Source organism: Ipomoea triloba, chromosome 14 (genome assembly GCF_003576645.1).
Source record: "Ipomoea triloba cultivar NCNSP0323 chromosome 14, ASM357664v1".
NCBI lineage: Eukaryota > Viridiplantae > Streptophyta > Magnoliopsida > Solanales > Convolvulaceae > Ipomoea > Ipomoea triloba.
The window spans coordinates 20,654,225-20,676,561 of NC_044929.1; the positions used below are offsets into that span (position 1 = coordinate 20,654,225).

The 22,337-nt window shown below is 37.6% G+C and overlaps 4 protein-coding genes and 1 long non-coding RNA gene across 6 annotated transcripts in view; 4 read left to right on the forward strand and 1 right to left on the reverse strand.

Annotated features, from left to right (window-relative positions):
- Nucleotides 1–2,685, forward strand: part of LOC116004504 (ATP-dependent zinc metalloprotease FTSH 9, chloroplastic-like) — a 6,446-nt gene extending 3,761 nt beyond the window's left edge. The window contains exons 8-13 of the mRNA XM_031244581.1: nucleotides 575–699; nucleotides 805–913; nucleotides 1,045–1,170; nucleotides 1,445–1,765; nucleotides 1,877–2,000; nucleotides 2,168–2,685. Coding sequence (XP_031100441.1) covers nucleotides 575–699; nucleotides 805–913; nucleotides 1,045–1,170; nucleotides 1,445–1,765; nucleotides 1,877–2,000; nucleotides 2,168–2,295 — 933 coding nt within the window. The 3' untranslated portion in view covers nucleotides 2,296–2,685. The remainder of the gene's footprint in view (nucleotides 1–574; nucleotides 700–804; nucleotides 914–1,044; nucleotides 1,171–1,444; nucleotides 1,766–1,876; nucleotides 2,001–2,167) is intronic.
- A 3,079-nt stretch (nucleotides 2,686–5,764) lies between these two features.
- On the forward strand, nucleotides 5,765–10,165 carry LOC116004679 (phosphomethylpyrimidine synthase, chloroplastic). 2 transcript variants are annotated; one of them, XR_004094848.1, is made up of 7 exons: nucleotides 5,765–5,878; nucleotides 6,602–6,893; nucleotides 6,983–7,110; nucleotides 7,361–8,187; nucleotides 8,276–8,958; nucleotides 9,044–9,155; nucleotides 9,312–10,165. XR_004094848.1 is itself a non-coding variant. In XM_031244826.1 (6 exons), the coding sequence occupies exons 2-5, from the start codon at nucleotides 6,610–6,612 to the stop codon at nucleotides 8,954–8,956; spliced, it is 1,920 nt and encodes a 639-aa protein (XP_031100686.1). In that variant the 5' UTR covers nucleotides 5,765–5,878; nucleotides 6,602–6,609; the 3' UTR covers nucleotides 8,957–8,958; nucleotides 9,044–9,262. The 2 variants fall into 2 exon arrangements, 1 of the variants encoding a protein (XP_031100686.1); XM_031244826.1 differs by lacking the exon at nucleotides 9,312–10,165 and having other exon boundaries at nucleotides 9,044–9,262.
- A 1,101-nt stretch (nucleotides 10,166–11,266) lies between these two features.
- LOC116003810 (josephin-like protein) lies at nucleotides 11,267–13,164 on the forward strand. Its single transcript, XM_031243748.1, has 2 exons — nucleotides 11,267–11,607; nucleotides 12,264–13,164. The coding sequence occupies exons 1-2, from the start codon at nucleotides 11,521–11,523 to the stop codon at nucleotides 12,717–12,719; spliced, it is 543 nt and encodes a 180-aa protein (XP_031099608.1). The 5' UTR covers nucleotides 11,267–11,520; the 3' UTR covers nucleotides 12,720–13,164.
- Nucleotides 13,165–15,309: 2,145 nt separating this feature from the next.
- Nucleotides 15,310–16,165, reverse strand: LOC116003811. Its single transcript, XR_004094711.1, has 2 exons — nucleotides 16,064–16,165; nucleotides 15,310–15,545 (listed from the first exon to the last, which is right to left on the reverse strand). It is a non-coding gene; the product is annotated as an uncharacterized LOC116003811 (long non-coding RNA).
- Nucleotides 16,166–18,699: 2,534 nt separating this feature from the next.
- On the forward strand, nucleotides 18,700–19,116 carry LOC116004090 (josephin-like protein). The gene has a single exon (XM_031244023.1). It carries the CDS (start codon nucleotides 18,700–18,702, stop codon nucleotides 19,114–19,116), a length of 417 nt encoding a protein of 138 aa, XP_031099883.1.
- The last annotated feature ends 3,221 nt before the right edge of the window (nucleotides 19,117–22,337 follow it).

The following is a 22,337-nucleotide window of genomic DNA, read 5'->3' on the forward strand; positions in this document are numbered from 1 at the left end:
GGGGGGGGGGGGGGGGGGGGGTATTGGTCTGGAATCTGGATCTAGAGATTAAATTTGTCAAATTTTGAATGGAAAGATACAGTTCCTCTATGGGAAATGGTTAGAAGAATAGATATGAGTACTTGGGCATGACAAAAATTAAGGTGGCTAGTCTCTAGAAGACTAGAATTAGTGAGCAGTAAGCATAAGTGGCACTGCCCTTATACCTGAGAGGTCTAATAACATTTCTGTATTAACCTTTATACTTGTTGAATTATCAAAATATGTATTAGATATTTTAATTGGAGAATTGCAGCCAAATAGAAGCACTTAAAATCATTATTGGCTTTAGGATTGATGTCTCTTCTTATAGGTCACTATTGCAATATTAGCTCTATCACAATTCTCTTGGGACAAGTTTGTTAAATATTAAAAAAGAGTGGAGCACCCAAAAATCACTGGGAAGGATCCAACAAAGATCCAGAACCCATGCCATTGCCAGATCCTCTCAACACAGATGCTACTGGGTGTTTTGGAGTGTGTATAACAGGGATTTCCCTTCTAATTTCTCTAATGATATATTTGTTTATCATAGGTTGAAACACCAGATCGGACTGGAAGAGAATGTATTCTGAAAGTACATGTGTCCAAGAAGGAACTTCCTCTTGCACAAGACGTTGATCTTGGTGACATTGCATCTATGACAACCGGTTTCACTGGGTATTTATTCTCCTCTGACTTTTTGGAACCTGGCCTTTCTTCTTTATTTGTGGTATTATGAATAACAATTATTATGTGTCATTGTGTACCTGGAATTTTGTGCAGGGCAGACCTTGCAAATTTGGTCAATGAAGCCGCTTTGTTGGCAGGAAGGCAGACTAAGCTTCTTGTTGAAAGAAGTGATTTCATTCAAGCAGTGGAGCGATCAATTGCGGTCTCTCTCCCTCTCTCTCCACTAAATTTATTTTACAAGTTTTCTATTGCTTTTTCTCCAATATTGTTTACCATATGTACTAAATAAATTAAACTGGGAGGTCTCAATGAATTGTGCTTTCAATGCTTCAGGGAATAGAAAAGAAGACTGCAAAGTTGCAGGGCAGTGAGAAAGCTGTAGTTGCACGTCATGAAGTTGGTCATGCAGTAGTAGGGACTGCCGTTGCAAATCTTCTTCCTGGGCAAGCACGGGTCAAGGTGATAGCCCTATGCACTATGTCCTCTACATTGTTTCATGGATTTTTCCTCCTTGCATGTCTACATATTTAATGCTTTGCTTATCAATTGCCTTCTTGTACAATACCTTGTCAAAATAGTTTTTTGACGAGTGCCAAAAACCAGAATTTTTTGGAGGGATTGCGTGTCAAATTTGTTAAAGGACTTGAATTGCTTGCCTTTTTCTTTTCTAGAAAATCAGAGTATGACTATATTACTTGGTGGTACATTGATAATGAGTGTTTTGGTTTAGCAGAAGCTAAGCATATTACCTAGATCTGGAGGAGCCTTAGGATTTACATATATTCCTCCAACCAACGAGGATAGGTATTTGCTGTTTGTGGATGAATTACGTGGGCGCTTGGTTACTCTTCTTGGTGGACGTGCAGCAGAAGAGGTTATGTACTCTGGACGTGTTTCCACAGGAGCACTTGATGATATACGGCGTGCAACAGACATGGCCTACAAGGCAGTCGCTGAATATGGTCTTAATGAGACCATAGGCCCTGTTTCATTGGCAACTCTTTCTGGTGGTGGGATGGATGATGCAGGTTCCATGCCCTGGGGAAGGGACCAGGTCGTCCTGCCTATTCCTATCTCTGTCATTTTGTAGCACAACCTTTCTTTATATGCATATCATGTTAACATAGAATTTAAAGATAACTTGTTTTGCATTATAACTCCACAGGGGCATCTCGTTGATCTTGTTCAAAGAGAGGTCACATCATTGCTACAATCGGCACTTGTGGTAGCGCTTGCTGTTGTGCGTGCCAATCCCACTGTACTGGAGGGGCTTGGCGCACGGTTGGAAGGTATATACTCTTTTTTTTTTTTAATGTCTCAATGCTCATTAGTAGGATTTTTGCCTCTATTTTCGCCTTTGTTTCAATGACTTTACTCTCATGGCATGGGAAGGATGTTCAACTAGTGGCTTTGTGAAATTATAGAACTTAGTCTTCACAAACTTCCTCTCATGCAGAGAAAGAGAAGGTTGAAGGCGAGGAACTGCAAGAATGGTTAAAGTTGGTTGTCGCTCCAGCAGAACTGACATATTTCATCAGAGGCAAGCAAGGCTCTATCCTTCCACTGCAACCAACTTCTGGATGACAGTTTGTACTTGCTTTTGCCAAATGACACTTCGAAGTTCCACTCTGGCACACTGTCTTACTTTTTAAGCAGATAAAAGAACCTAATATGCTGCAAGACGGACAGTGCTTTGTGGCAGCACTTCCACACTGTATAGCTTACCGGGTAATTGTTTCTCCTAACATCAATCTCTGAGCTTTTTTGTAAACCACGGTCATCATCTCAATAGTTCGGTTGAAGGGTCTAACGGGAAGGCAAGAGATTGATTTTCTCAGGTACTTTACTGAGATGATTTCTTTTTCTTGTACATGTTGTAGTATTCGCTGATTATACGTGTAAAATATGTCACCAACATTTGGCACAACATTTCGGTTTATATATATAGTTCAAATATAAGTTGCATTATGTGAACTACTTGTATTTTTTTCCATTTGATATTGCGGACTCATGTCCTTGTGCAAGGGGACCATAGGAGGATAGATATTTTTAGGAACAAGGGAAGTGCATATCAGTGTTGCTTTCAGGAAATAGCAGCTTGTAAAATATCTTTGGCTTCAAGCAATGGGCGCCTCAACTTTTGATGTTGATTTTGATTATTTTTTTGGAGCTTAGTGCCAAAATGGAACAAGTCTTCCACTAACATCTCATCTTGATAGGGAAGGAAAAAAACGGAGGGAAGGTCGGGTAATCATAACTAAATTGGTTTCTAACTTGATAACCAATTAATCATAAGGTTTCAAGTTCGACTCTTAGTATGAGTGGTCTATTAGTCTTTTTGATTTGAGCTGGTCAGTTATGAGTAACTTAAGTTGATTTACCTTCTTGTAGTCTGACTCTTAGTATGAGTGGTTTATTGGTCTTTTTGATTTGAGCTGGTCAGTTATGAGCAACTTAAGTTGATTTACCTTCTTGTAGCCTTTTGTTGATTAGATCTCAAAATAAAGTTTATTCAGTGGCCAAAGACTTTGTGGTCAAGCGGCATCCGGTGTACACTCCCATGTGGAAGGGAGTGGGTTCGAGCCTCTTTGTACTTCAGTAGGTTGAGAAAGTAGCTATGAACAGATACTACAATGTAACGGAGTCAGTAGAACTCAAAAAAAAAAAAGTTTATTCAGTGCATATTCATTCAAAAAAAAATCTAATGTTATTATGTGTTTGATGTACTACAACTACTATTTAGGGAATAGGGACATGGATTCAGAAACACTAAAGAAGCAAAAAGATAAGATAAAACAAGAAGTGAAAATGACATGTAAAAGACACAAGGAATGAAAATTAGACACAAGTTTTTTTCAAATTCAATTCTTTAAAAAAAAAAAAAGTGTCAAAATAGGCCACTGAACTTATCGCTTTTGTGCAGTTGGGCCATTGAACTTAAAAAGTGTGCAATTCAACCATCAAACAAGCAAAATTTGTGTAATTGGACCATTTTTACAAAAATTTTCTGGTAAAATCCAATTATATTACTAACATATATGTATTAAGAGTGGCATTTTCTTCTACCATACTAGTTGGGAGTCAATATTGAAATGTTTTTAACTCAAATTGAATTAAAATTTTTTGTAAAAATGGTCCAATTGCACAAATTTTGCTTGTTTGATGGTTGAATTGCACACTTTTTAAGTTCAATAGCCCAATTGCACAAAAACTACAAGTTCAGTGGCCTATTTGACACTTCTTCCAAAAAAAATTAAAATTCTGGGGTATAAAAGTATCGGAATATTGAAATAGTATTGAATAGTAGTGGGCATTAAGTTAGATTGGGTTTGATTCCAAATTATCTAAAACATATTTTTTTAAAACCCTATAACTAAAGTAAAATCAAATTTAGATACAAATTTATAGTAAATGAAATTCAATTTAGGTATTAATTTCAAATAATGATGAGATTTCAAAATCGGTACATTATTAATTTATGTCTCAAATTGTAATTCTTGGGTGGCATTATGTTCGTGAAATGTATTCAAAAAAAAAAAGTTTGTGAGATTGACAAAATGTAATAATATTTCATAGAATAAGTTTATCTCTCTATTTGGTTCATTTACACCGAATTGACTATTTCATTTGCAATAGTCATTTCCAAAACCTCCCATGGTTTTCATTTGCAAATTGCAATAGTCATTTCCAAGACCTCCCATGGTATTCAATATTCATGTGGTTAGTTAAATTTTTATAATGTCAAAAATACCTTTGTGCTATTGTGTAATGTGTACATTATTTATTTAGGAAAAGAGTAAAAAAGTCATCCAAGTATTACTAACATAGCATTAGTCCCTCCGTACTTTGTCCACTCCCTGTCTCCTTGAATGACAAATTTGGCAAGGAGATTAACCACCGTATTGTGCTTGCAGTACACATGCACGATTCACGTGACTCGTCAGTGTTTACTCAATCATTATTCGGTTGACCATGATCAATAAAGTTACGTAAATTATATTATCAAATAATGTACTTTTAGTTTATTAAAAATGTACTTTGTATTCAGTAAAAGTACATTATTTTGCATAATGTATATTCAATACAGAAATAATATACTTTTAGTATATAAAAATATATTTTTTGTTATGATCCACACAATAATTTGATGTGCTTATAGAATTCCATGCACAAATAAATTAAATTACGACATGGTCCCTTATTTTTCGCCTTCCGCTAAGGTACCCCAACACTTCTTTACAATCACTTTGTCATTCTAGCTACACATTGAAAACCTTTGCTCTTTAACCACAGCCCATTGTAGCCTTTCTATAATGCCCAACTCTTAGCCTCCAATACTTTACTCACTTTGTGCCATTAGTTTTGAAGCATCCATCTATGTTCAACACAATACTCTTCTCTAACCGTGCTCGGCATCTCAAGCCCCTAGCCACATAGTTGTCTTTCACAGTTTCACCAGGTAAATTTCATTTACAAAATTTCTTCTCTCTCATGCCATATCATACTCTCTTTCATCCACACAAAAGCTAAAAAGTGAAAAATCCATTGATATGATAATGTTTTTACACACACATGAAAAATGCACGAAAGAGCCCCAGAAGTTAGCGTAGTGGTTCATCAAGTGATTTGATGCCACAACTGAAGACGATAGTGTGAGGTTCAAATCCAACTAGAACTATAAATTGAAAAAATGCCAAAGATGATGCAATGTGTGAAATGAATTACTTGTGCACGCATGAAGATTAAGGTCTAACCAGTAGACTAATTGCGTGACTTGTAATTTACCTTTATAGTGACTCTAGAGTCTAGAGTTAGGATCTTGTAGGATTATAATTAGTCCGGTGAAGCTGAGATCACCTAAGTATTAAAAAAATTTCAAGAGGAGTCTAGTGTAATATAGTATGCAGTTAGGGGCCAAAGTGTTACTATCAAAAGCTTCCGGGGGTTCCTGCGAAATTACCCCTTAATATCCGAGTCAAAGTGTCAAACCCAAAATAACGCTTCAAATTTCTGAGAAAATATCCCACAAAATGTGCCACGTCAGATGCTGCTTTTCCTCAACATCCTGCAAACGCCTTTTCTCTTTCTATAAATCTTCTCAACCCTCCAATCCATCACTCATTTCGTCTGTAATCTCCTCGAAGATTGAAGAGATAAGAAAAAAGAGGTAAAGCTTCCATTTTTGAGGTCCCTATGCTCTCTCCTCGCTCTTCTTTCTAGCCTTTTCAAGATTCATTAACGTGCCGTAAAGTTTGCATTTTTTTTTTCTCTGGAATGATCGTTTGAAAAGGCTTCTGTACTTTGTACGTTAGATAGCGGTTCCTATCACTTCTTTTGCGTATGAGGATGTGGATTCTTGGGTAGAATCTTGTAGAATATATCAATGTAGGCTGGTTGAGGTCCCGGGGTTCTTTTCATGTTTAGTAAAAGCATGCATTTTTGAACATATAAATTGCTCAGAATGTGTTTGAAAGTTTGTTTCAGTGATGCCCAGAATAGCAGTTTTTTGCCATTTGTTGCCTAGATTGTTCATGGTCTTTTGGGTACGATGATGTAGATTATTGGGTAGGATCCTACTGACTGTATCAGTGTAGGCTGGTTCTTTTCATCTTTAGTAAAAATATGCCTTTTTGAACATATAAATAGCTCAGAATGTGTTTGAAAGTTTGTTTCAGTGACGCCCAGAAAGCCAGAATAGCAGTTTTTTGCCATTTGTAGGCTAGATTGTTCAAGCTATACTCCTGTTCTCAGGAGTATTTATTAGAACCTTTGTTTGTTCTTTTGGGAATTCCTTTATTGTAACCCAGCATGTGTTGATTTGAATTATGTGCACAAAATCAACAGTTCTGAATTGTATTTTGATTTTGCTGCTTTCTGTTCATGTTGGCAGGATAAAAGATGGCATCTATGCAGACTGCTTTGACTTCAATTGTGTGCAAAAATGTGAGCAACTCTGCCTTTCTGCCTGGGTTTCATTTGCCTGGGCATGTTACTGGTTTGTGGAGAAAGGATATGTGTCCCAATTCATTTTCAGGCCCCAGAGCAACATTAACTTTCGACCCACCAACAAACAATAATGCCAAATCTAAGCAAAGGAAGAACACTGTTGATCCTAACGCTCCAGATTTTCTTCCCCTTCCATCATTTGAAGAGTGCTTTCCAAAGAGCTCAAAAGAGCAAAAGTATTCCTTAAGCTTTATCCTATTGATCTTTCCTTCCTAATGTGGTTTTTCAGCTATTGCTTGAGCCATTAGATGTGACTTTTTTTCAGGGTGGTTGTTCATGAGCAATCTGGTCATGTTCTCAAAGTCCCATTTAGGCGCATCCACCTTTCCGGGGATGAACCCCATTTTGACACCTATGATACTAGTGGACCTCAGGGTGTAAACCCGCGTGTTGGTATGAATTTCATCTAAGGTTCCTTGTTCTACATTGGATCATATGCATAATGACTGTAAACCCTATTGTTGTTCTCTATATTATGCATCTACTTAAGCTTTGAAATGGTATTGTGGAACAGAACTTGGATAATCTGAGGTTCCTGTTTTCTTCATTGGATCAAATGCATAATGGCTATAATCCCTATTGATGTTTTGCTATATCAATTATCATGCATCTAGTTAAACTTTGAAACGGTATTGTGGAACAGGACTCCCCAAGTTGCGTAAGGAGTGGATTGACAGGAGGGAGAAGTTGGGTGGTCCGAGGTACACTCAAATGTTCTATGCTAAACAGGGAATTATAACTGAGGAGATGGCGTTTTGTGCTGCTCGTGAGCAACTTGACCCGGAGTTTGTGCGATCGGAGGTTGCCCGGGGACGTGCAATCATTCCTTCGAACAAAAAACACTTGGAGCTGGAGCCTATGATTGTAGGAAGAAACTTCCTTGTGAAAGTCAATGCTAACATTGGGAATTCAGCTGTTGTGAGTTCCATTGAGGAGGAAGTACACAAGCTCCAATGGGCGACAATGTGGGGTGCAGATACAATCATGGATCTCTCTACAGGTCGTCACATCCACGAAACTCGTGAATGGATCTTGCGTAACTCTGCTGTACCGGTTGGGACTGTACCAATCTACCAAGCATTGGAAAAAGTGAATGGCATTGCCGAGAACCTGTCTTGGGAAGTTTTCAGAGACACGTTGATTGAACAAGCTGAGCAAGGTGTTGATTACTTCACCATCCATGCTGGAGTCCTGCTTCGCTACATCCCCTTAACTGCAAAGCGAATGACTGGAATTGTTTCCCGGGGAGGTTCGATACACGCAAAGTGGTGCTTAGCTTATCACAAGGAGAACTTTGCTTATGACCATTGGGATGACATACTAGACATATGCAATCAGTATGATATATCTTTATCAATTGGCGACGGGCTGAGGCCCGGGTCCATATATGATGCGAATGACACTGCTCAATTTGCGGAACTCTTAACTCAAGGAGAACTGACTCGCAGAGCTTGGGAGAAGGATGTACAGGTTAGAAAATTTGCGATATCACCTTGATTTCCAAATTAGTAAAACCAGTCTTTATTTGCAGCTAGTAACATGCTATTCTTTATTTCAGGTTATGAATGAAGGACCTGGACATATTCCGATGCACAAGATTCCCGAGAACATGCAGAAACAGCTGGAGTGGTGTAATGAAGCACCGTTCTACACTCTTGGACCTCTCACAACTGACATAGCTCCTGGATATGATCACATAACCTCAGCCATCGGTGCTGCTAATATTGGAGCACTTGGCACTGCACTGTTGTGTTATGTGACTCCAAAAGAGCACCTTGGTTTGCCTAATCGGGATGATGTGAAGGCTGGAGTTATAGCATATAAGATAGCGGCTCATGCTGCTGATCTAGCAAAAGGTCACCCTCTGGCACAAACCTGGGATGATACGCTAAGCAAGGCAAGATTTGAGTTCCGATGGATGGACCAGTTTGCTTTGTCGCTCGACCCCATGACTGCCATGTCCTTCCATGACGAAACTCTACCGTCTGAAGGTGCTAAAGTGGCCCATTTCTGCTCCATGTGTGGGCCTAAATTCTGCTCGATGAAGATCACTGAAGATATACGCAAGTACGCTGAGGATCACGGGTATGAAAGTGCAGAGGAAGCCCTCCGACGTGGGATGGATGCTATGAGTGCCGAGTTCCAAGCTGCAAAGAAAACTGTGAGTGGTGAACAACACGGTGAGGTTGGAGGGGAAATCTATCTGCCAACAAATTACATAAACTCTATGAAGATCTAAAGGTGAGTGTTAAATTAACCTAAAAAAAAAACTCTTTAAGCACCATTTCTCTCATAAAATACCAAGTAATTATCTGACTGAATGCAGGATAAGAACACATGAAGAACTAACTGGTTTGGAACTTCTATGAGACATCCGGGCAATTCAGGCCAGTCTAGCAAGAATCTCAAGATCTTCATCCATCCCCCCATCATGATAGGTAAGTATCTAGTTTTGGCTAGTGTCGAATAAAAATATCTAGACAATGTCATCGTTTAAGAATGTCTCTTTTTTATCAGTAATGAAAACCCGTTATTCAGTACCTTCTATTCTATGTGCCTCTTTTCCACTCTCATTGACATAAGAAACGCACCAGGGGTGTCTGTATCTGCTCTAGCCCTGGCTCCCTCAGGCCAGGATGCTAGCTGAAACAGGCTGAGAAAGTCCCTTCGAACCTGAACAGGATAATGCCTGCGTAGGGAGCGTGCATTTCCTTTTCTCTTGTTTTCTATGTTTGTTACAGGGATGGTGGAGAATTACCGCTAGCCCTGGCTGGCTTGTTTTGGCTGCACCCCTGTCGGGACCAGTTGCACCGCCATTTTCTTATCTGCCCAGTTGTGCAGAGCTAAACTAGTAGTAATAACTTACATTCTACCAATTTTGTCTTGCACATAATAAACACACAAACAACTGAGAGAGAATTGTATCTTTCCATCAAGAATCAATCAACAAGAAGCACAAGTGCCTTATCTTCAGCCATTGGAAGAAAAATCAAAATCTCACCAAATAATGAGTTCAGTGGCATCAGGGTCATCTACAAGAATCTGGGTTTACCTTAATTTTCCATGGGTGGAGGTTTGGTTTCTTTGGTTCCATTATAGGGGGATTGAAAGCTTAGTTGATTTTTCTCATCCAATTCACATGGATTTGCCTTTTGTGATTGAAATGGCACCTAATATTCAAGATAATGATGATTAATAAGATATAGACAAACAATTTGGATTTCCTAATCCAAACTTTGGTTCTTAGTCATGAGTCATGACACCTTCTACATGGCAGTATTAAAAGCAACCATTGGGAGAGAGGGGGGTTAAATTTATATTTATATTCAAAGTATTTTTAATTTTGAATCGGATTAATCCGACTTTGTAAGAGTCATGTATGCTCAAATTACTGAAATATGCCAATATTGTTCAAAAGTTGTGAATGACTAATTTGTTTGCCATTAAATATGCATGTGAATAAAAAAGATTAAAGCTTTTGTTTTTTGTTTTTGTTTTTTTAATCAAACAAAGAGAAATACCTATACTGAACACTTAATTGTTGCAAACGGCAAACCTCCTAGCAAAAGGATATCAATTTCTAAATTTCTCTATCCCCTCCTCCCACCATAGTAAAAATCTATTACTATTATTTTCTGTGAACGTAGACGACTTCAATTTTTCATTAGCTCTCCGATCCGATCCTCTAAACTGTCAATCAAATTAAGCATTATACGCTCGCTACCATTTAGCTATTAGTTCTGAATCACTTTCAACCACCATCTAGTGAAATTCATCATAGCGAGAAGTTTGGGATGTGTTTGGTGTGTCTTTGTCTGTTTGACAGAATGATTCATCAAAAGAATGAGTCCATTGCCAACTCTAGCCCTTCCAATATGACCTAATTTTCAGCTTTCACACCATTACATGACCTATTATTAAAGGTAAATCCTTTAACTGTTGCAATCGCACAATGTCTTCTCAATTTATTTGTTGTAGTAGCTATTAGAGCAATCCAATCAAGGGTTTATTTTGAGCTTTTATGTATACAAGGACAAGAGAAGGCATGAGTTGAAGGAGAGAGGAGGAAGGAAAAAGAAAAATTGTATTTGCAGCATTATTAATTTTTGTGGATCAATAAAAATAAAATAAAAAATTATTCTCGATGCACGTGTGGGTTCATAAACTATCTAAAATGAGTTTCCTCCACTTTTCTCACTCTCGCCTAGTGTTGCAAAAAGTTCACTTAAGCGCCATCTAGACGCTAGGCGTTGGCCGACCGTTTAGCGTATCACCTAATTGGTAGTCTAGGCGGCCGCTTAGGCACTGATTGCCTAGACCTCCTAGGCACCGGCTAGGCTGTCTAGGGACACCTCGACATCGGAGGAGTCCATATCTAGAATCACAAAATCCCGGCATTCCCGTCAGACGCGTGCACTCTACGTGCGTTGGCATAGCTTTTTCCTTTATTTTTTTTAATTGATTTTTTTTTGTTTTTTTGTTCTCCATCCTCCTTTTCTATTTGAGATCTTAAAATATGTGCAAAAATAAGCTAAGCTATTGAAGATGCTCCCACCCTAACTCCCCAACTTAAAAAATTTTCCATAAATCTTTTACTCATAAAAATTATCATAATCCCAATTTATATTTTATTTGGCATTCCCAAATTCCAAATTGGACACACCGGCGAATCGGCGACAATACTCTTCATCTCTTCACGCAGCTATCGTGATTCAACAAAACCACCCGCCAATTGCCAAATCCTCCTCTGCTTTAATCCAACCAGATTCTTGGTTGTTCTTCACTTCAAACTCTTATTTAGACATGGAAGTTGAAACCAGAGCTCAGATATATCACGAGAGACAGAGATTACAGTTCTGCCTCTTACACTCCCTCAATAATCTCTTTCAGGTACATTGTTAATCCTCCCGCTTCTTTACTTTCCTTTCTAATTTTCATATTTCAAAACTTAAAGTTGTATGAGTGTGTATAAGTTAAATTCCCAATTCTGCAAAACTTGGAGTAATTCCTTATCTTTGAAAAAATCCCCTTTCTTTGATTACCTAGATAGAATGGGACTTTAGTTATTGAAATCTTTTAGTTGTAATCTTGGATTCTTGATTATGCAGACTAAAACTAGTAATGCGTAGAAAAAGAAAAGATTAAAAATATTCAGTAGAATGATTTTGAATTCTTGATTATGCAGACTAAAACTAGTAATGCGTAGAAGAAGAAAAGTTTAAAAATATTCAGTAGAAAGATTTTGAATTCTTGATTATGCAGACTAAAACTAGTAGTGCATAGAAAAAAAAAAAAGTTTAAAAATATTCAGTAGAAAGATTTTGAATTCTTGATTATGCAGACTAAAACTAGTAGTGCATAGAAGAAAAAAAGTTTAAAAATATTCAGTAGAAAGATTTTGAATTCTTGATTATGCAGACTAAAACCATTTTCTCTTTCAGCTGCCCCCCTCCTTTCTTTCCTGTTTTGATCATATTATGTAATGATGAAAATCTGGGTATAAGAATGGGATTTTTTTTAAATATTGAATTTCTGGTTTAATTCAGGAGAAAGATGCGTTTACAAGAGCTTATTTGAATGCCATTTCTGAAAGACTTGATCTTGATGATCCAGCCAAGGGAAGATGGTCTCCGATTTTTAAGTCTCATCACAACACTATCACTGGGAATTATGACATAAATGTCTTAATTGCTGCTCTTGAAGGAAAAGGGAAAACTGTAGTTTGGCATGATCGGCGAAATAGGGCTTCTGCTATTGACCTTGATGGGCATAGTGATAAGTTGATGGGTATCATACTTAATATACCTGTCAGAAGGTGTGCTGGCCTTTGGAAAAGTAGGCATTGGGTTGCATTAAGAAGAATTGAGGGGGTTTGGTATAATTTGGACAGTGAATTTGCTGCTCCTTATGCTTTTAAAGATTTAGAAGAAGTTAGGAAACTTTTGGATGGTATAATTGCTGATGGTGCTGAAATTTTACTGGTTAATAATGAAGCACAGTGAAACAGTGAATCTATACTTACCTTTTTCAAATTGTAGACTGCAATTCCATGGACATTCTAAATCGCAGCTTTGAAGATTTGGATTGGGAAGGTGCCAGTACGATGACTTTAGTTTCTAAAACTTGTCCCTTTTTTCATGGCTCAAGTTAAATGCTAGCGTTTGTAACATGTGCTCAAAATGTTACTCAGGTCGTGATATGTGAGATGCTGCGGGCAACAGATCATTTGAACTACTTGTATTTTGAAATTTCCAGTCTTGTTTCAGAGATTAACTGGTCAGTGCAGTGGTTTAGAGATGTATATGTAGCGTTCCGAAAAGTTAGGCCTTCTGCCTCTGCATGTTCTATCTCAATGTTGATCGTTCATACTTGAATGATTGTTGTTGTTGTTAAATCACACTTGTACATTTCTCAAATTTTGCTTACTCTTGTTGTACATTTGTCAAACTCAATCTTTTGCATCATTCTGCATCTTTTCAAGTTTTGCATTTTTGCTTCAAATATAGTATCAATTTTTTGTCAAGTATCATGTGGCACTTCTATCTTTGTATGATTGGAGAAAAGCATATGGGTGAGTAGAAGAGTAATCATGATCTCTTTTGTCTAACTATGCGGTGTCCGTAATATTAGTTTTTTTATAAAGTTTCTGTGAGATTCTACAGATCACCGTAATATTAGTTTTTTTATAAAGTTTTTGTGAGATTCTACAGATCACCACGGCTATGTTAAAGAATGATGAATTTGGTTTTTCAGTTGAATTCTTCCTATAGGAGGATAGGTTGAAATTCATTCAGTTATCCACTTCTATGACACGAATAGCTGTGTATAATAGGCTGTGTTACGTGTACCGAAATGTTTGCCATTACTTACAGCATGTTGGCAATTGAAGCTTGTTCTTCTTGTTGATAGTTACTGATTCTTTGGATGTGGTCTATTTCATCATTGCACTTTTCTTAATGCCATGATTTTCAGATTTCAGATGGAAAGCAGATAGTTGCTTATTATATCTATAAATCTACAATCATTATCCTGGATGGAATCTTCATGATGGAAACATCACTACTAGCTCAAAAGTTGGCTGGTTAGGTACTAGGTTTTATCTTTGAATGTTGTTGTGGGAACCAAACTGATAGCGGTGAAGATGCGAGAAGTTTTATATTCTGAATGTACAATTTGAATTGTTGCAAAGACTTTGTAATCTATTGAATGGTAAAGAAAGCCCCTCTCTTTTGGCTATCCTTTTTACCCTTTCTCTCTATTTGGTTTTGAAATTTGTATGAGAATAGCAGATTGGCACTATCTGAGATTGGGGTTTTGTTTATTCAAATTTGAAGTACTTTCTCTCCCACTTTTCCTTGTTTATTTGCTTTGTTTTTTCAAAGGTTTTCAGCACTAGTGTTTTCTATGTTTCAGTTGATATATATGTATATTTGCAAATGCTGAAGCATTTGAGTTGTTCACATTAAAGGTTACCTTTGTACTCCATTGTGTCTTCCACTTTATACCCCCCCCCCCCCACCCCCACCTACTCATCCCCAGCCAGCCGTGTGAGCCAATTATTCCTTCATTTTCTGCACATCATGTATCATATTATAAGCTTAATTTATTGCATATCATGTTTCATATGATGACCATATCATATCCCTTACTAATAGGGATATGATGTCAGGGGCAAGAACCCGGTCTGGATAGTTGATTTGGTGATTATAATGTTTTAAGTTCGACTCGTAGTTCACCTCATTGTGGTTCTTTGTCGACTTTGTGACCAAAGCGGGTATCACTAAACTATCAATTTTAACTAAGTATATATTACTAATGTATGTAAAGTTCAAACAATGTTATCATTTGTAAATTTAAACACATGTTGCATATATAATGCTTATTCTTCTCTTTCACCATTTGGAATATTCAACTCTAACTTAATCACCATCAACTTCAACCAGGGATGTTAATCAAGTTAGCTCACTTAGTTTTGTGGTTAGTCTATTTAAACTATTTAACTGTTTGGTTTGGGCCAATCGTATCTATTTTCTTCTCAATTTCAAAATTTTTAGCCATAATTCACCAATTAAGTTCTTGGTTTTAGACCAACCTACTTGGGTTATATTGACGTCCCTACTTACTAAACCAAAGGGATAAGGTTGGCTTCCCTCGTCATCACCTCGATTACTGTGTCAATAAAACTTCACTACCCGGTAGTGTACATGGGGTAAACTAGGGCTGCAAACGAGCCGAGCCGAGCTCGAGCCAGGGGTGGCTCGAGCTCGAGCTCGTTTAGAAAGGTGATGCTCGAGCTCGGCAGTTCTCGAGCTGCTCGAGACGAGCTCGAGCAGCTCGATTGTTCGAGCTCGAGCAGCTCGATTGTTCGAGCTCGAGCTCAAGCTCTAGCGCGAGCTCGATTTCGAGCTCGAATTTGAGCTTGAGATCAGGCTCGATTTCGAGCTCGAGAGCAGGCTCGATTTCGAGCTCGAGAGCAGGCTCGATTTCGAGCTCGAAATCAGGCTCGACTCGAATTTTCAGTTCGCAATAATGCTTTAATTTCACCTGTTTCATCATACACTTACTGTTTTATCCATAAATAAATAATAAAAATTTTTAAACATTCCAAAGTCCAAACTTCATTTGTTAAAAACTTAAAATGTGCACAACTTCACTGCAATATCAACTACACTTAAGCACTCAAAATAAGTAAGTTCACAAGTCCACTTCAAATCTTCAATATAAACTACAAGTCAACAACAACACCAACACTGAAAATAAGTTCATAGATCTATTTCAATATCAGTTACAAGGCAACAGCGGTAGTCATCTTTGATTCCAAGAAAGATCTGTTGAATTTGAAAAAAGAAAAATAAGCATAATATTAGATAAGTGAAGAATGCTAAATATATGTTTAAAACAAAAAAGAATAGCTTACTTTCAGGAGTTGGATACCGGAAGAAAAATTTCTTGATATGATTTCTCCTTCATTCACTTCACACAATCCACATATATAGATATACACAGTTCATTCACTTCACACAATCCACATATATAGCTATACACAGTTCATTCACTACACAAAATCCACAGTTCATTCACTTCACACAATCCACATATATACTTAAATATAGTATAAACATAGCTATACAATGCCTTGGCTAGTTCTTAGTTCTTATAGTGAACATTAAACATAGTTATACATTATAAAATAGTATAAAAGTGAACATTAAACATAGTTATACATTATAAAATAGTATAAAATACATTACTAATCTGATATTATTCGCAAATAATAGAAAATACACTAATACAGTATAAAAATACTAGGAAAAGTAGAAGAAAAATACTAGGCAGTTCTTATTACCGGCGAGGGGAGGTGGTGCTGCTTTGGAGTTTGGACGCTGGCAGTGGGCGAAGGTGGAGGGGAAGTGGTGCTGGTTCGGCCGCCGGCGGAGGGGAGGCGCTGCTGGTGGGCGGTCTCTGCGGCGGTGCTGGTGCGTGCTCTCTGCGGTGCTGGTGCGTGGTGGCGGTGCTTGCGTCGGGAGACGGAAGTCGATTGGTCTGGTGGGGTGCGGTCGGGTGGGGAGGGTGCGGGCGGTCGGTGTTGCGCGGTGTGGGCGGTGTGTTTTGCGGCGGTGCTGGTGCGGTAGTCTCTGCGGCGGTGCGTACGGGAAGCGTATTGGGATTTGGGGAATTCACGAATACATTAGTCTTTGGGGAATTGGGGGAACACTTAGGGTTACTTTTTTAATTTCAAATATTTATTTTCAAATTTATAATTTTAATATTATATATATATATTTATATTATATTATTACATGGCTCGCGAGCGGCTCGTCGAGCCACGAGCCTAAGGTATTACAGCTCGAGCTCGGCTCGATTGTTAAACGAGCCGCTCGAGCTCGGCTCGAACTCGACTTTGACCGAGTCCGAGTCAAGCTTTGACCGAATTATAAAATAGTATAAAATACATTACTAATCTGATATTATTCGCAAATAATAGAAAATACACTAATACAGTATAAAAATACTAGGAAAAGTAGAAGAAAAATACTAGGCAGTTCTTATTACCGGCGAGGGGAGGTGGTGCTGCTTTGGAGTTTGGACGCTGGCAGTGGGCGAAGGTGGAGGGGAAGTGGTGCTGGTTCGGCCGCCGGCGGAGGGGAGGCGCTGCTGGTGCGGCGGTCTCTGCGGCGGTGCTGGTGCGGCGGTGGCGCGGTGCTGGTGCGGTGCTCTCTGCGGCGATGCTGGTGCGGTGCTGGTGAGGTGGTGCGGTGCTCTTTGCGTACGGGAAGCAGATGAAGTCGTATTTGGGTCTTGGGAGGGTGCGTCGGTGCTGGGGGAGGGTGCGGCGGTGCTGGGGCGGTGGTGTTTGCGGCGGTGCTGGTGCGGTAGTCTCTGCGGCGGTGCCGTACGGGAAGCGTATTTGGGATTTTGGGGAATTCACGAATACATTAGTCTTTGGGGAATTGGGGGAACACTTAGGGTTACTTTTTTAATTTCAAATATTTAGTATTTCAAATTTATAATTTTTAATATTATATATATATTATTTTATATTATATTATACATGGCTCGCGAGCCGCTCGTCGAGCCACGAGCCTGAGGTATTACAGCTCGAGCTCGGCTCGATTGTTAAACGAGCCGCTCGAGCTCGGCTCGAACTCGACTTTGACCGAGTCCGAGTCAAGCTTTGACCGAGCCGCTCGGCTCATTTGCAGCCCTAGGGTAAACCGTGCTCTCATATCTAATAGAGATAAATCACACTAGGAAGACCTCGTATGATGGGCTTGACCAAGAAGATGTTGAAAATAATCAAACTCGTAATCTTTAATTATGAGAATCATATTCAATTTCATCCACTTAACCACCTTTTCGGGTCTGTAAATTGAAACTGATTTTGTATGATATGTTACTGTCTCGGGTCTGTAAATTGAAACTGATTTTGTATGATATGTTACTGTCCTAGTGATATGTACTAGTCTTGGGCAAGGCTCATACACATTAAGGTTGTGTGCCCACATTTAAATTTCAGCTTTATTAAGATACGTAGACAGTACATTAGAGCGCAGCTGGTCATGTGGTCATGTGTATATGCAGTTGTCATGTTAGGGTAGGTTAGCACCAATTAACTCCTATTATGGCTTTTAAATGGTTTGCGCTCCAAACTTGAAAGTTCCAGCACTTCTTAAGTACCCTAAACTTCTAAAGTCTTGATGGATAAATGGAGAAGGGAAACATATATAAATATATCTCAGCAATTTTAAATTTCTCAAAATACTTGTACATAAGGATTAATAATAAAACAAATACATACTGGTCCTCTGGTTCTCCCTTTACCTAGAGTTACGATGAAAAAGTAATTGCATGATATGTCTTAACAATCTCAAGTTTTCTGGAATACTTGTACATCAGTCGCACAACAAGACAAACTTATGCCACCGTCCTTCCAGTTTCTCCTTGCCCTAAAACTTTGATGAAGAAAGTAAATCACGAAATGTGTCTTAACAATCTCAAGTTCCTCAAAGTGTTTGTCCACTAGTATCCATAATAGGAAAAATTAAATTCATATCGCCCACTGGTCCTCCGATCCCCTTACCCTAGAGCCTTGGTGAAGAAGTAAATCTCAAAATCTATCTTAATAATAATATAGATTTTTCAAAGTGTTTATATACTAGTATCCACTACATGACAAATTCATACCGTTCCTCCTATAAAATTATCCCACCTAACACGAGACAAATTGTATATCTGATTTTAAGATTCGTCAAATCGAGTTATTATTAAATTTCATATATTTGAGAAAGCTTTTACACTACACAATACTAAATCATTAAAATGAGTAAGGTGGTTGGTTGGTATAAGAAGAGAATTGTTGTCATGCTCTAGTCTACATTCCATTTCTATTTAAGCACACCACTGCACAGCACCTCCCCCCCCACAACTCAATCACTCAACATTCTCTCATCTCTCTCTCTCTCTCTCTATAAAGCCCTTCCAATGTCGGCCAGAGGCGAACTAGGAACAGGTACGAGGAGACCATCCAACGACAAGAGAAGAACATCATCATCTGTGCTTCAAAAACAAAATTCCAGCAAGAGAGCAACAACAACCGACGGTAACAGCACCAAAGTCGCCAAGTGCACAACATGCAGTTTCAACAGATCAGATTCGCCCTCGTCTGCAATCAGATACCTTAAACTTCTCGGTGGAAAGATGGTGGCGGCTTTCCGAATGATGTCGCCGAAAAGAAGCCGGAAAGTTACCTCCTCAGAAACCACGGCCAAGCCGCCGGTGCCGGCGCCGGCGCCTCCGGCGCTTGATTCTCACAGAGCTGAGGCCATCCACGACTGCATCCAGTTCATCAACTCCTCTTCTTCCTTGCCTAGATCCAATTCTGTCTCATACCAAGGTTAATCTTTTTAGTGACAATCACTTCTCAAGGTGTGCTCGAGATAAACTTCATCTTGTAAAGGTTAGTAAACCTTTGTTTTTACAATATGATCTGCACTATATGTAACCAAGAAAGTATAATAATATTTCCTAATTAGTGCCTTTTTTTTGGGGTGGTTGTAATAAATCATTATTGATTGATGATTTCTCTATTCATGTTTATAATTTCCACTTCTTCTATTTTCCACCCTCATATTTTTCCCTTTTTTAATTTCTTGCATTTTTTGTATAGTTATGAGTCATTTATATGTAAATATAAGTTATCTATATGTAATTTGTTTTTAGTGACAAAAGAAACATGTAGTCACTGTTTAAAAGTGAGTCCGGAATAAATCTTGTATTGTGATAATACAACAACCAGCAAGAGTAAACTATAAGAATTTACAAGCATTTCCGATGATTAATAGAAATATGGTCCACAAATTTATGTTTTCTGCCACCAACACCTACCTAGCTTTAATTTGTATTGCAATCCTGCATCATCTATCAATGTTTTGTTCAATTGGCATGTAATTTTCTTACTACTTGGACTACACCCCTACATACATTTATAGTGTTTATTTTCTTTTCCATTAGTCGGATGGATGAAGAAGGCGAGACTAGAGTATATATATACTCTCTAAAAATGTAGCTAGATATTATTTTATGAGAAAAGTTTCATTTTAGTCTTTATTAGGTTGTAGTGTTTAGTCATTTTAATAATGGGTTTATCATTTGTGAGCCAATGTCACATTCAATTATTTTAAATTGTTGTGATTTTGGTCATTTTGTTAGGAGTTAGCTAGAGTTGAGAGACTGTGGCCCTATTTGGTAACATTTATATTATTTTTTTTTTTTTTGAAAATAAAGGAGCAAATATATTAAGCCAATAAAGAGTTCAAGAATGGGGGAGGAACATCAAGACAACGCCGTTAGCCTTAGCTAATTTGTGAACAGTCTTATTACTATCACGCCTAATGATCCAAACCCTACAATCCTGAATAGAATTAATAAGAAGAGAACAATCATAGACTAATGAGCCCACATAAGAACGGAGCACAGACGCACTAGATCGACAAATATGAACAAAGAACCAATCAATCAAGACTCTACTCCAACCTTTTCCAAGTCAATTTGGTAACATAATTAGTTTATCAGTCAATTTTGGCTCATTTGACCATTATTATCAGTTTGACTTGGTTAAATATTCAATATAAATATTTGATTAATTAGCTTTTTGTAACTGCTTATTACTTCAAAATTCTAAAATTAAAAAAACTGTTCAATGTAGCTTTTTCGGTAAGTTTTTTTTAGAAACTCATTTTGCATGTAATTAACTATTAGTTAATAGTTAATTTATCAAACATCTTTCTACAGTCAGTTAATGCTATCAACTAATCAGTCAATACCTAACAGCTAATAACTATTTACAAAACACCCTATATGTGTTCTAATTTAAAAAACTCCAGCATGCAATGCACATACTTTCTTAATCCTGATGGGGTTCTTCAAACTGTTAGCAAAAAGTCCAAACTAGCAAAAATTTTCTGATACACCATGGCTGATTGGATAATATCTTCACCATTATAAAATTAATATATATGAATTCAACTCGAGTAGTATGACAAAGTTTAACTAAGTCTTAACTCATAACCTCTTTAACATAATGCACTACGGACACCCTTAATGGAGTTCCTTCAAATCTAAACTATTGCAAACATACCTAGCTACTTTCTCAACCCTAACAAAGTTATTTCAAATCATTAGCAAAAAGACCAAAATGGCAACAATATTTTTTCTTCTTAATACAACACAAATTAAAGTCTCCCAACTTTTAAAAAATTAATCCAAATTTGGCTCAAATGCTGTCAGCATTCTTTAACATAACACATCCTAGAAGAATCCATTCTCCAACCTTTACTTATTCATAATAAGATAACCAATGACTAAAACAACCAAACATTAAGTAGTGAAGGGTCAAAATCACACTTAGCTTTTTTTCTCGATCTTCATCATCTATCCTCTAAGAATTACAGTTGTCTAAATAGGAGGGTTGTCAATTTGACACAATTTGTTAACAGTAACAAATCTTGGAGCGTTTGACCAAGCACATGGCTGTGTTTCCGAATGTGGAGAAGAAGCATGGTCGATCTTGATGGCCGTATTATAGTATAGGCAGTAGTAGTAGTAGGGTGGGCTTTGGGCAGCCGCTTGCACCGGCTTTAATGCGTCGGTGACCACTCTATGGGCTATGGTAACGGCGCCACCCGGCCGGCCTTCTGATCTCCCATCTGGGTTGACGAAGACGCATGTCGGCCCATCATATGGCTTTACATATCAAGAGTTGTTATACCATGGACCACGGTACTTGTAAGGGGTTGTTATGCCACAGACTTGGTCTGGTCTACATTGTAAGACGAATTCAAGTCTGTATTTATAATTTTTGAACTCATGTTCATAATTACAGAACTCACCTTTAATAGTATAACACAATTTTTGAATTTATATAACAAAATTGTGAATATAGAGTTCAAAAATTGTGAATATTGAGTAATATAATTTTGTATATTGAGATTTAAAATAGTGAATATAGATTTCTAAAATTGTGAAAATAAAGTTCTAAAATTGTGAACATGAACATGGGTCCACCTTGCAAGGATCCATAGCATATTGCCCTTGCAAGGTGCACTCTGTCCTAAATTGTGTATTTTGAGAATTGAAATTGTTAATTTCTGGAATATAAATTTTGTTTCTAAATCAAAATACATAAATTGTGTGTTCATCGTATACAAATTATTGTGAAAGTAAATTATGAACATTTAGTATGTAAATTGTGAACATTCACATTGTGGGTTCGTTGTATACAAATTGTGAATTTTTAAAGGTGAATTATGAACATTTAGTATGTAAATTGTGAATATTCAAAATTCAGGTCCACCTTGCAAAGTGGACTCGGGTCTACAGAATAATTTACGACATATCAATCCTTATGCAATTGATTGGGGTCTATAGTGCACTGTGAACCCTAGTGCATGTATATAAGTCTTATATTGTGAGTTTTTGTGTTTGTGTTATGAAATTATGTATCTTAATAGTATGAATTTTGTATCTGAACCAAATTAGTAATTGTATTTTTGTTAAGAATTTTCGCGTCTTGTGTTGTGAAATTATGTATCTTACGAATATTAATTATGTACATCGTCATT

Coding starts and splice junctions, on each gene's coding strand:
- LOC116004679 (XM_031244826.1), top strand. CDS start 6,610: ATGGCATCTATGCAGACTGCTTTGACTTCAATTGTGTGCAAAAATGTG. Junction 6,894..6,982: donor AAGAGCTCAAAAGAGCAAAA/GTATTCCTTAAG, acceptor ACTTTTTTTCAG/GGTGGTTGTTCATGAGCAAT. Junction 8,188..8,275: donor CTTGGGAGAAGGATGTACAG/GTTAGAAAATTT, acceptor TCTTTATTTCAG/GTTATGAATGAAGGACCTGG.
- LOC116003810 (XM_031243748.1), top strand. CDS start 11,521: ATGGAAGTTGAAACCAGAGCTCAGATATATCACGAGAGACAGAGATTA. Junction 11,608..12,263: donor CCCTCAATAATCTCTTTCAG/GTACATTGTTAA, acceptor GGTTTAATTCAG/GAGAAAGATGCGTTTACAAG.
- LOC116004090 (XM_031244023.1), top strand. CDS start 18,700: ATGTCGGCCAGAGGCGAACTAGGAACAGGTACGAGGAGACCATCCAAC.